Source organism: Trachypithecus francoisi, unplaced genomic scaffold (genome assembly GCF_009764315.1).
Source record: "Trachypithecus francoisi isolate TF-2019V2 unplaced genomic scaffold, Tfra_2.0 Lachesis_group15, whole genome shotgun sequence".
Classification (NCBI taxonomy): Eukaryota; Metazoa; Chordata; class Mammalia; order Primates; family Cercopithecidae; genus Trachypithecus; species Trachypithecus francoisi.
The window spans coordinates 81,599,239-81,613,126 of NW_022681460.1; the positions used below are offsets into that span (position 1 = coordinate 81,599,239).

General features: G+C 38.7%; 1 protein-coding gene across 10 annotated transcripts in view; it reads left to right on the plus strand.

The window, feature by feature from the left end:
• Positions 1-13,888, plus strand: part of AHI1 (Abelson helper integration site 1) — a 229,087-nt gene that overhangs the window by 182,807 nt on the left and 32,392 nt on the right. For 8 of the 10 annotated variants that reach the window (XR_004442955.1, XR_004442957.1, XM_033235379.1 and 5 more), the window contains 2 exons: positions 3,374-3,536; positions 8,082-8,179. Coding sequence is in view for 6 of the 10 variants with exons in the window: in XM_033235379.1 (XP_033091270.1) it covers positions 3,374-3,536; positions 8,082-8,179 (261 nt within the window). In the remaining 4 variants the exon portion in view is untranslated. Of the gene's footprint in view, positions 1-3,373; positions 3,537-8,081; positions 8,180-13,888 lie in introns of those variants that run through there. The other 2 variants (XR_004442956.1, XM_033235384.1) reach the window with 1 other exon arrangement.

Genomic DNA, 13,888 nt, shown 5'->3' on the forward strand with positions numbered 1-13,888 from the left:
GAAGAATGAAAAATTACCTGTTGGGGGCGGGCACAGTGGTTCACGTCTGTAATCCCAGCACTTCGGGAGGCCAAGGCAGGCAGATCACCTGATGTCAGGAGTTTGAGACCAGTCTGGCCAACGTGATGAAACCCCATCTCTACTACAAATACAGAAATTAGCCGGGCATGGTGGCGGGCACCTGTAATCCCAGCTACTCAGGAGGCCAAGGCAGGAGAATAGCTTGAACCCTGGAGACGGAGGTTGCAGTGAGCTGAGATGGTGCCACTGCACTCCAGCCTGGGCAAGAGAGCAAGACTCTGTCTCAAAAAAAAAAAAAGATTACCTGTGGGGTACAGTGTATACTATTTACATGACAGGTACACTGAAAGCCCAGACTTCACCACTCTACAATTCATCCATGTAACCAGAAAACACTTGCACCCCTAAAGCTATTGAAATAATTTTTTAAAAAAAGAAGAAGAAATTAATTTTCTCACAGTTCTGGAGGCTAGAAGACCAAGATCAAGGTGCTAGCACAGTCGGTTTCTCCTACTGCCTCTCCTGTTGTCTTGCAGATGGCCACTTTCTCACTGTATCTTCCTTTCATAAAAATGCCAGTTCTGTTAATCCAGGCCCCACCCCTATGATTTCATTTAATCTGAATTACCTCTATAAAGGCCATGTCTCCAAATACATTCACACTGGGAGCTAGGGCTTCAGCCTGTGAATTTTGAGTGACACAATTCAGTCCATAACAGTCACAGAGTGCAGAACATGTTTACAGGTACTAGTGGGCCATGCAAAATTAATGTGTGTATTTGGTTCTGTAAGAAGAGAATAATCAGTAGGTACTATAATAGAAAAGATGTAATGTCGACTCTCATAGGCTTTTTGGACCCCTGTGCCTCTGAAGGGATTCTTTTATCAAGACACCCCTGTATGTAAAATTCAGGAAAATTTTTCAGACTTCATTTGATAAGCTTCAGATTTTCCAAGGTTCACACAGTGACACAGCCTGATGCAGGATTTCCTAAGTGATTCTGTTGCCTAAGCTGAATCTCGCCTGTTCTCCTTCCCAACAGCCACCTAGGGCTCCAGACAAATAAGCATACGTTAACCTCATATTTGCATGAGACTCATTAAAGTTGTGGTGTTTCAGTGTACCACAACCAGGATAAGGAACAGGAATGAACCATCACAGAGTTTCTTGGAACTAGGGGAAAAGAAAGAAAGAAGGAAAGGAAGGAGAGAGATTGAGACTGGGTTTAAGTCTTGATTCTATCACTTACTAGTTTACTTGACTTTAGGGAAGTTCCAAAATTTCTCTGGACATCAAATTCCTCTTTTGTAAAATGTAAATAAGGATACATGGCCTCACCAAGTTGTCGTAAGGATTAAGCAGAATAACACCTAAACAACTAGTATGGTATCTAGAACATGGTAAGCACTCGGTACATTTTAATTAGCTTTCCTCTTCTATGATAGTACCAGGTGAGAGAGTGAAAGAGAAATTTGGAGAACAAAGAGAAAAGTTAAAAGTTCCACTTTTATGTAAGCGAGTTAATCGATATACTAAAGTATAACTTGTAAACCTTAAATAATACCCTGCATCACATGTTGTAAATTAGATACTATGCTAAGCTGTACAATAGGCATTGCATTTGAGCCATTTGAATTAAATTATCATTACTGCTCTTATATGGTGACAGCAGTTAAGTCCAAACTCATTTGTTAGAATTGCCTGGTTGATGTGTTAATAAATATTGTTAAATGGATTAAAAGGTACCAGAAACAGCTATGTGAACTGTAATGGAATCCTCTGGTTAAAACCCTTCTGTGCCTTTCCATTGACCATATTATTGAGTCTGAACTTTTTCAACATGCATGATCTGAGCCCTACTTACTCCATTAGCCTCAGCTTCTCCTACCCTTCTGTCTCAGCTCTCACATCTAATGCCGGGTTCCCATCACACTGGATTCTTAGGTGTCTCTTCCCTGGACTCACACATGCTGTGCACACTGGGACATGATATATATATATTATCATTACTGCTCTTATATGGTGACAGCAGTTAAGTCCAAACTCATTTGTTAGAATTGCCTGGTTGATGTGTGTGTATATATATATGTAAATATATATATAAATATATATATAAATTACATATATATGTAATTTTCCATTACATATGTAGTTGTATAAGCCAAACATTTTCAGATACTGTTTAAGTAGAGGGGAAAACAGCCTAAATGTATTATTTAGTATAGATGTTATTATGTCCTGCTTTATACAGTGTATCAGATCTAAATCTAAAATGAATTGAGGTCTTCCTCCTTTTAACTACTATAAGAGTTTTTTTTTTCTTTTCTTTTTTCTTTTTTTTTTTTTTTTTTTAGAGACAAGGTCTTTCTGTGTCACCCAGGCACCCAGGCTGAAGTGTAGTGGTGCAGTCATAGCTCACTGCAGCCTCCAAACCCTGGGGCTCAAGTGATTCTCCCACCTCAGCCTCCTGAGTGGCTAGGACTGCAGGCACACACTACCACACCCAACTAATTTTTTTTTTTTTTTGTATAGAGATGAAGGTCTGGCTTTATTGCTCAGGTTGATCTCGAACTCTTGGCTTCGAGCAGTCCTCCTGCCTCGGCCTCCCAAAGTGCTGAGATTACAGGCATAAGCCATCATGCCCAGCCAAGGATCTTTAAATTCCTGTGCAGCCACTGCCATATCATTTTGACTTGGGTTTTCAAAAGAAAAGGAAATCAAATATGATTACCATAACACAAAGAAGAGGATTCTCATAAAAAGGCTTTTCCTCTTAAATTCGTATCAAATAACTTATAAGGATACTTTTTAAAGATAGAAGGTTTAAGTTGTTGATGTAAAACATAAAAAATTTATGTGTATGTACAGAAATTTATCTCAAAAAGAGATATTAACAGTAAACCAAGCGATGCAATCAGATTGTTCCACTGAGTTTTTCCTTTTTGTAAAACTGTAGACCTTCTGAAGAATTTTTTTTCAGATGCATCTGCTTAGCACAGAGAATGAGACTTAAAGGTGGTATAAAACAATTCTAAAAAAGTAAATGGTATGCGAACTTTTTTTTATTTGCTTCACAAGTAGTTTACTTAAAAAAATTAACATCTGCTATTTTGAAGCTAATCTTAGTGTATTGAATGCTCATAACCATTTCTCAATCCCACAGTCTTTTATCTTGCTTCTCCTGCTGTGTTCCCACCACCCCTCATCCCATTAGCAAACTTTGAGACAGCCTCACACTTACCAAAGTACTGCTTTGGTTTCAGCTGCTCTTCTGCAAGAGGAAGTGAATGTTGGGGGTTTTCTCTGTGGTACAGTTGTGATAAAGCTGTGGTGGTCTTATCTCTCTCTTAGGTAGTGGCTCTTTATGACTACACAGCGAATCGATCAGATGAACTAACCATCCATCGCGGAGACATTATCCGAGTGTTTTTCAAAGATAATGAAGACTGGTGGTATGGCAGCATAGGAAAGGGACAGGAAGGTTATTTTCCAGCTAATCATGTGGCTAGTGAAAGTAAGTTTTATGCTCCCTTCCTGGTTTACTAGTATGGTATAACTGATAGTCCAAGATTTTATCATTTTCTAGTCTTTAATTTACTGTCTTTGTAACCTTTGCATATGTTTACCAATGGATATTGCTTTTCATTCTCATGATGTAAAAAAATAAAAAGAGGAGGCACTAGTATGTTAGAAAGCTGCTACATTCTGAGATTGGAATGTTTGCTTCATGGACTTCTTATCCCAGGGGACCCTGCCCCTCTAGCTACCAGCTTTCTTATTCAACTCGTTTGACCCTGCCACCTGCCTCGTGCACAGTTCTGTCAGTTCTTCTCTTGCCACAGTGACTTCTCAGCTGACTGGCATCTTAAGAGCCTCTAGTTCCCCAACTGCAGTTCTTTTACTTTGTGTACCTCAGTCCTAGCTGGTTACCTGTGAAAACAAAACTACAATAAGTTGTTTCATTCTCAAGTAAATTTAGCCCTCATTTATGGGAAAAAACAAAATGAGCCAGAGCTGAAAATATGTAAGCACAAAGTTGATAAATGACAATTATTTAAAAGCTATATGCACATGTTGACAAAGCCTAGAACTTACCATGTGATGTGACAAGACTGTATGAACCTATCTTGTATTTTAATTTCTACTTTGTGTTTTAATAATGTTTTTTGTTCAATAAATAACAGCTTAAAAATGAAAAAAAAAGAACTAGAAAAGAAAATCTAAATACGGGTTTCTGAAAGCTGTAGATTCACCAGTAGGCCTTGAGAGGTGAAAACAGAACTAACGCAGAGAGCCTGAAAACAGAAAATAATAATAACTTTAAAACTATCATTAAAGAGAAGAAGTACAGTAGTGCTTCTTCAGAAGAATACATCCTATCCACAATTAACTTGATAGCATACTATCAAGGAAAAGCACAACACTCAGGGGTCAGGAAAACTGATTTTTAACCTCAGCTCAACGTCTTACACTCATATGCCCCAGTTACCTTCTGTAAAATGAAGGAATTAAGTGATATCGTCTGTAAGCTTTACTTCTGTAAGCACAAAAATTCTGGTTCTGATTCAAAATGTAGTATAGGCAGGCCAGGCACTGTGGCTCATGCCTGTAATCCCAGCACTTTGGGAGGCTGAGGCAGGCAGATCACTTGAGGTCAGGAGTTCAAGACCAGCCTGGCCAACACGGCAAAACCTCGTCTCTACTAACAATACCAAAATTTAGCCAGGCGTGGTGGCAGGCACCTGTAATCCCAGCTACTTGGGAGGCTGAGGCAGGAGAATCGCTTGAACCTGGGAGGCAGAGGTTGCAGTGAGCCAAGATTGTGCCATTGCACTCCAACCTAACAAGACAGCAAAACTCTGTCTCAAAAAAAAAAAAAAAATGTAGTATAGGCAGCCTTGAAATTGAGAACAATCTGTGTTTTGAATATTTAAGTCTTTTGTTTCTGTAAAGAAATAATTATTATAAATAATAGTTGGTTTTCAGGCTAGTCCATGAAACTGTTTAACCTAAAACTATGACTAAACAAAAATATTATTGATTATAACTTAAGTTTTCAATTTTGACAGCCAAAGAGATGAAGGAATGGAAGAAGAATTTCCTTCGTGATTACCAGATGCTGGGCTAAGCCTAGATAAAATTGTCTATCTTTGGCACCTTCCCACGACCTTGTCTGCAGCCACGTCCTTCCCATTGCTCCCTTCCCCAGTCTCTCAAGTGCCCTAAGTCTCACTGTAGCTCCCTTCTTCAGCTTATCTGCCACAGTCAGCAGACTCCTCCCCTAAAAAGTGCTATGTGTCTCAAAAATTGTACCACTTCTCATTCACATAACAAAATTCTTAATTTCTTCTGTGTAACTATTTCAGTTACCTTCTTGTAAGTAGTAAATGACATATAACTCTGTTTTTTTTTTTTCTTTTTTTGAGACAGAGCCTCATTTTGTCACCCAGGCTAGAGTGCAGTGATGCAGTCATGGCTCACTGCAGCCTTGACCTCCCGGGCTCAATCAGTCCTCCCATCTCAGCCTCATGAGTAGCTGGAACTACAGGCGCATGCTCCCATGCCCAGCTAATTTTGACATACAACTCTTAAACTCTGTTAGAGGTATATTTTTGTGTTTAGAAGAGGTTGTGTAATGGAAAAAACATAAGACAATATGAAAGGAAGAAATTTTAGGACAGGTTAATTCCCATGTAGGCATAAGACAGCATATAAGTTCCATAAGTTCAGCACTTTTAACTTCCAGATCATCTAAAATAGCCAAGTTCCTTCTTCCCATCATTGGCTCTCCCACAGGGTCAACAGCTGAGGTTAAACAGGGGTAGCTTCTGTTTAAATCAAGCTTTTTAAATCAACAGCTGCCAGCACATACTCTGGAGTATGCCTCATTTTAACAAAATATTAGAATCCATTATTCTTTTTGTATACAAGTGGAAATATTTTTTAAATTTTCTCACTTGTGTATCTCCAGGCAAGGTGGGATTAAGTGCTTTAACTTGAGAATCTAGTTTACAAAAATAACCTCTTAGGCTTGCAGATCTTGAGAAGATATAGATGTTGAGCTACAGTGAATTGAAAAGCAGATAAGGCCAGATGCAATGGCTCATGCCTGTAATCCCAACACTTCAGGAGGCTGAAAAGGGAGGATCACTTGAGGCCAAGTGTTTGAGACTAGCCTGGGCAATATAACAAGACTCATCTCCACAAAAAATAAGTTTTTTTTAAAAGCTAATAAAATTTGATCTTCTTCCATAATGATCAAAGCCAGACCTCTGAGGCATATTGCAGTGATGAGTTGATGGCTACATATAGAAATTAATTATTTGTCTCAATAATGACCATCCTTCACCTGCCATAATTCTTTATTGTATCCCAGAATAATTTATTTTTTCTTTTGGCATCAGTCACTGCTTCTTTAAAAAGCCTCGTATAGACCAGAACAAACAGGGAAAAAAAAAAAAAAAAACTTAGAAAATCTGAGACTGTAATGATTGAATTCTCACACTTCATTAGGGATTATTTCCCTTTCCCTTTTATCCTTTTTTTACCTGAATTTAACAAAAAACTCAATTGCCCAGTTTTAACATTAGAGAAAAAAATGACTGTCAGTAGCATATTCTAGTCTAAAAATAGTAGGAAGAATTGTCCTTGATCTTTATCTGAAGCCAACTATGCAAAGTAAATGATCTAAGGGAGTGTATGAGCAGAATCTCCACCCACTGTTCAATTGAGAGCCTGTCCTCTAAGAGAACACCACAATAAAAGAAGTTCATACTTCCACTGTTATAAAGAACTTATTCTCTTTGTATCTTAAGGCGCTGGAAAGAACAACATGATCAGCTTCTCCCCATCACATCTAACACCCTTAAAATATGAGATAAAGAAACCCAATAATAAAACCACTCCACATACGAAGACAATTAGTATATCTCATAATCTTAGTTGTACGATTTTGATCAAGTATATTTCAGTAATTTCTTTCAATTCAGAGATGTTCTTAACCAAAATATATTTTTGTTTTAACCCTTCAAAATTTGCACATAGCTCTTTAGATTCAATACCCTATATAGATTCAATAGATTATATAGAATATTGGATTATAAGAATCTTAAATTCAACACTGTATATAGATTCAATATCATATAGAGTCCTAACTCCATGCTTATTGATTTCATATCATCTTCCCAAATTATCTTTTCCTTTTTTTTTTGAGACAGTCTCTCCCTGTCTCCCAGCCTGGAGTGCAGTGGTGCTATCTTGACTCACTGCAATCTCCACCTCCCAGGTTCAAGTAGTTCCCATGCCTCAGCCTCCCAAAGCTGGGACTACAGGTGCCCGCCACCATGCCCTGCTAATTTTTATATTTTTGGGTGGGGACGGGGTTTCGCCATGTTGGCCAGCCTGGCCTCAAACTATTGGCCTCAAGTGATCCGCCCGCCTTGGCCTCCCAAAGTGCTGGCATGAGCCACTGTGCCCTGCCCCCAAATTATTTTTTCCGCATACCTCTGACTGGTAAAATCCTACCTAGTCTTCAGAGTCTGATACACCTACCGCTTCTTCCATGAAGCGTTTTCCATCCCCACATCAGAGTTTGTCTTTGTAATTATTTCACTTTCAAATAATGTCACATTTATTTTATAGTTACTGGTAAAGATGTCTTTCTCTGACCAGATTGTAAGCTTCTTGCTAGCGGAGACCATCTTTTGATGATCTCCATATATTCTCCAGCAGTTCCTAGCAGATATCCTGGCATTTAGCAGGTTCCTGGTAAATGTGTATTGAGATAAAATAAGCATCTGTCTGACCACATAATAAGTGAAAATGACACCTTCTACATTTCTGAAATCCAGATGATTAAAATTTTCCAATCATAGTTCTTTTGATAACTAGTGAGTAAAACTGCAAATTGCCATAACAAGTAAGTTTTAGGTATCTTATTGGTACACCAAGGAACAGAATATTTCTTTAATTTCGTATTTGCCCCTACCATCAATTGTTTTTCCCCCATGAAGCAGTGCTCCTCAATTTGATTGCATGAATTCTTTTTTTCCAATTTCAGCACTGTATCAAGAACTGCCTCCTGAGATAAAAGAGCGATCCCCTCCTTTAAGCCCTGAGGAAACAACTAAAATAGAAAAGTCTCCAGCTCGTCAAAAGGTAAATGTTTTTAAGAATATGTGTTTGCATGTGTATTTTGATTTTCACTGTCTCTGGATAAAATATGACTTTATTTTTTATGCTTGTTATCCTTCATTGTTCACATTATTTTTTATGTCTTGGTACCTTTCTCACATTATTTTTTATGTCTTGGTACCTACATCATTATGAAATACATAAGGCAAATATTATAGCCATTTTCCAGATAAGGAAACTGAGGAGGCTCAGAGAGGTTAAAGTAGACTCCGGGTCACAGCCTAAGTGATAGGACAAGGACCCAAAGTGGAACTTGTGGCTTTAGGTGCTATCTCTACTCTGCACTTATTTCTTTAACTGTGGTACGGACAGTGTCATCAGCCCCACCTGGGAGGTAAACATTTATGCTGGAGATCACTGGAGTTCACAAAACTAAGATGTTCTATCTTTCTGGAGCATTCCTTTTAAATGTTTTTATGTTAAAATGAATGTGGATGTATTATCAGCCACAGCAGCCAGAGAACTGTCGTGTGTTTCCGTCTGTGTCATCAGGCCCTTTGGGGATGTTAATCAGTATTCTTCTGAGGTTAGCAGTGCTTTGGCAGGAATGTTTAATAAGCGCTGTACTGTCGTGTGTACTGCTTACTAAACTTTTATTATACCACATTAGCTCTTCCCTTAGACTGAGTAACCTCACTGCTTCTTGATTCCATGAACCAACATAGGTCTTTTTTACAAATACATTTCATGTACATATCATTACAGTGTCAAAATAAAATTTTTTGACAGTTGAACCTGACATGTATTGTTCAGTCATTCAGCATGTATTTATTGAATGCCTTCGTCCATGCACTCTATTAATCCCCACTGAAACAGGAGTTTCAGGAGTAGGCAAGGCACTTGCCCTTAAGTTGCTTACAGGCTGGCGCACACACCTGCAAGCAAGCAAGTCCAGTAGACTGGTAGAAACTGTAATGAAGATATATACACAGTATATTGGGAACACATATGAAGAAACCCTCTTAAATATACCCTGGGGGAGTCCATGTAGAGTTCCTAAGGAGGAGATACTTGACCTGAGGCATCTAGGATGCAAAAATATGTGTTAAGTCAGTGAAGTTAGAAAAAACTTTCCAGCAGAGGGAATAACATAACTAAGTTATGGGATCTATGATTATGTCTGGGCATAAATTCTAATAGAGAGAAGGACGGGAGAAATGCAGGAACCAGGCCACAGAAGAGCGTAGCATACTCTGCTAAAACACTTAGATTTTATACTCCAGACAAAGGGGATCCCCTGAAGGAGGTAATTCAGGGAATGACATGAACAGATTTGCGTGTTAGAAAGGTCATTCTAGTGCAGCAGAGTAGTTGCTGAATTTGAGGTAGCTAAGGATCTAGCACAAGGAAATTCGGAATCCATGGAAATAAAATATGAAAACCTGAACTAGTGGGGATGGAGGGCAGGGGACATAAGCTGTAATTGACAGGATTTTATGATTGATTGGATTTTATTAGTGAGGTTGGAATCTAGGATTTTGCTAAGCGTCTTGACTTAATACAACTGAATAAACAGTTATTTAATGAAATAAATAAGAAAGATTTGAGAAGACAGGGGCAAGAAATCATCATTCCTTGCAGAGTAAGAGATGACAAGCTCGGTTTTAGATATCTCCATTTGTTAGTAGTATCTGTAGTGCTCTCAGAGAGAAGTATTCACTGGGAGCCAGTAATGCAGGATTGGAATTTGAGAGAATGTAGAGCTTCAAAATCAAATGAGAATTAGTGTGTTAGTTCTATTATATCAGTAAATGGAAGCTTGTAATGAAGGCAGAGCCCAGAAAGTATGTCATAGAGTTATAAGAGGGGAAGGCCAAGGACAGAACCCAGTTAAACACTAGTATTAAGGGACAGTTAAAAGAAGAGACAATTGAGAAAGAATAAAGGAAAAAAAGAAAAAATAATAAACATTTTAAAAAGTGCCCTGGAAGCCAGAAGAGGTAGAGAGGTTCAAGAAGAGTCTAGCTGGAAACAGCCAAGCAGTTAGGTTGTCGAAGCATTTGGTCATCCAGAGGATCCTGGTAGCTTTGCACCAGTATCAGTAGAGTGGCAAGGATTGAAGAGCAGAGTAAAGGTGGAATGAGGCCCCAGCATGTGAACGCTCATGGAAGCCCTTCTCAGAGCTTCACTTTGAAGAATAAAAAAAGATTCCGCAGTGGCTAAAGGGAGGCCTGGTGTCCATGGATTATTTTTTAAATAATGGACAGACATAAAATTATATATTAAGGAGACAAAGCCAATAGACAGGTTCAGGTTGAAGATAGATAAAGAAAGGACACCAAGGACACAGTGGATCTTGGAGAAAGCAGGAAATACTTTACTGGAAAGACAGATTGACAGATTAGTCTTGCTCCAAGCAGAGGGTTCTCAACTGAGAGTGATTGTGCCTTCCAGGAGTCATTTGGCAATGTTTGGAGATACTTTTTGTTTTCTCAACTACAAGGTGGGGGATAATATTGGCATCTGGTGGGTAGAGGTCATGGATGTTTCTCAGTATCCTAGAATGCAGAGAACAGCTCCCCCAACAAAGAATTCTCTGGCCAAAAATGTCAACAGTATGGAGCTTAGAGCAGTGACCCTCTAACACAGGTAAATGTGGATAGGGATGTAGATAAGTTAATAAAGGGTTGAAGTCTAGAAATTAAAGATATTTTTATGTTCTCCAAAACAAAAAGCAAGGTTTACTTCTAATGCGAGGGGCAAAAGGAGTGAGATAGGAACACAAGAAGTATAATAACCATTGGAGTAAGGAAAATAGGGGCTCATTTAGGATATATGAAAAGATTCCTTAGTAGTTCTGGGAGCTGCTGTTTGGGTACCATAAAAATGGAAGTGGCATAAATCTGTACAGTTGGATTTTTTTTTTTTTAGTAGTCTCTTCTCAGCACCTAAGGCATAGCAGTAGAGGAGGCAGATTTGGTTTAATATATAACTGGAGTTGTGAATGTGAAAGGAACACAAGAGGTTGAAGTTACCAGAGTGACGCACCATAGAGGATTATCCAGTTGGAAAGGACATAGAATCAGAAGACTGGCATGGTTAGAAAGCAGGTTCTCCTCTACAAGGTTGCAGCAAGCTACCGGGGCCCAGGTAGAGGCATAGTGTCATATGGAAAAGGAGTCAGCAAGCTGGAACTATAGTGTTCAAGGCCATAAACTCTTGCTTATTTAGTGTCTCAGATGTCTTGCAGCTCAGGTTATGATAAATTCATAGAGTATGTCTAAAAGCTAAAGTGACATTGAGGAACATGTTGTTAGAGTTGAACTGGTCAAGGAACTAGGACCCAGAGTGTTGGACAGGTTGTACTCTTGAGCATTAAGATTCCAGGATGATAGCAAGAGTTAGGATGAAGAGGAAACCGATAAACAAAGAGCTGATATCCTTAATTCTTAGGTTAGAACAAAGGTCTCAACTTTGGCTTCACATTGAAATCACCAAACCAGTTAAAAAACTAGATATGGATTACAATCTCTACCCCTTCAAATACATTTGATTGGTGAAATAGGACCTTGGCAAGGGCAGATTTCAAAAGCTTTCCAGGTAATTTTAATGTGCAGCCAACATTGGCAGCCATTGTGTTAGAGTGACCACAAGGTCTGCAGATCACAGATGCAAAGATAAGCAGAGGATGTAGTAACCAGGTGTCAGAGCACCCAAGGAAAAGTGCTTTGGCATTACAGTACCCTAAAATCAGCAGTAGGGAGCTAAGAGGAGGTCATTGTTAACTCCCGGCTCTCATGGTTCATGAGAGAACTATGAACTATGTGAAAATGGGCATGTGAGAATGAATAGCCTGTGCTGTAAGGAACTGAAAGAAAAATGATTTCTTGGTAAAACATCAGTTTCAAATAAGCATGGTGATGGTTGCCTACAACAATGTAAGGACTGTAAGGGATACAGTCAAAAGGATTGGCAGAAATTTGATAATGGGCAAATGTTGCATGTGTAATATTACCCATTGTTTGTAATTCAGCACCAGATTTAGGAATTTAGGAAAATGCTTGTCTTAGTTGCGTCTGCTATAACAAATGTAGACTGGGTGGTTTAAATAACATTTTTTTTCTCACAGTTCTGGAAGCTGGGAAGTTCATGATCAATGTGCTGACAGATCCAGGGTCTGGTCAAAGTCTCCTCCCTGGTTTGCAACCTCACTTATCCTCACTGGGCAGAGAGCAGAGAGAGGAAGCAAATGTTTTTGTGTGTCTCATTATAAAACCACCAATACCATTTATGAGGGCTCTGCCCTCATGACCTAATTACCCCCCAAATACCTTCTAATAACCATCTCATTGAGAGTTAGGATTTTAACACGTGAACATGAGGCCCATAACATAAACATGAGGTTAACACAAACGTAACACAAACCTGAGGTCTAAATTTACAACATAAAAACCTTTAATGCAGTGGAAGCATTTATAAGATTGGTATAAAGGGTTGCTGTGGCAGCTAACGATACGTTTAGTCTATATTAAAAACTGTGTGATGCTATGAAAGATACAGCCTTTACTTTCTGTGATTTTCTCACGTCCCTGATTCTGCAACATGCTAACCTTTGAAACTGAGATGACCTGACCCCCGCTCCTCTTGGTATGTTTCTGTCTATTATCCTTGAGTTAACGTTGACTCTGCCAGAGGAAATATAAAGAACTCTGTCAGTGTCTTACCTGTGAAGTTGGTATTGCCCCTTCATCTTCCTGATGTGCCTATGTTCTTAGGGATAGGGACCTCCTACTCGCTTCCAAAATTTCCCAGTTGTCACTGCCTGTGCCACTCCTCTACTTAGGTGGACTCACTGCATCATAGTCTTAGTTTAGACAGTAGTTGATTTTTTAAATTTCCTATGACTTTTGCCCCTCACAGACTGATCTCCATGCTTCAAACATGCCTTCATACTCATATTGCAGCAGACCAGTTCTTCAGATACCATCATAACCCTTGAGGTCTACTTCAGACTAATCCCACTGATGGCCAAACCTTAATTCTAATACATTTAAGGAATTTACAGTCATGTAAAGGAGTTAGAGAGGGTAAAACTCCATTTGGGCCAGGGAGTAGGAATGTTCTCATGGAGGGTATGAAACTCAAATTAGGTTTTAAAGCTTAAGATGCATGGATTTCTTTTGTTGAAGAATTTGATCTTCTCTATCTGAATCCACGTGTTAGAATAGAATCCTGCATATATTTTTTCCTCTTAGGAATGTGCTATGTGTGTAAGACAGTATTTTACTTCCCAGTGAGAGAAAGTATAACAAATGATCTATGTTTATGTAAAAAGAAACCCCTAAGAAATATAATGTTGCCTTGAGTAATTAAAATGATTTGGGTGCACTCTGAGTCATGGAACTAAAAGCCAACTTTTGAGAAATGTGTAACTGAGCTTCTTAGCACCTGGCTAGTTGCATTTCTTAAATTTAGCTCCTTTATTAAAATATATATGGTTTGATTTTATCAAGACCTTACCTTATAAACCTCCCACAGAGTCTGTCAGATATTTAATTTCATGTACAAGTCTTATTTTTATTATCACATATAAGATGTTTTGTTTTGTTTTTTTAAGAAAGAACATAAAAAGTAGTCTCTGATAAAGTGACTAAAATTGTGGGGCATCTAAGTTCATAGAACTACAAAACTAGTGACATGGAAAGGACCTCAGAGATCATCCTTGGTGATTCT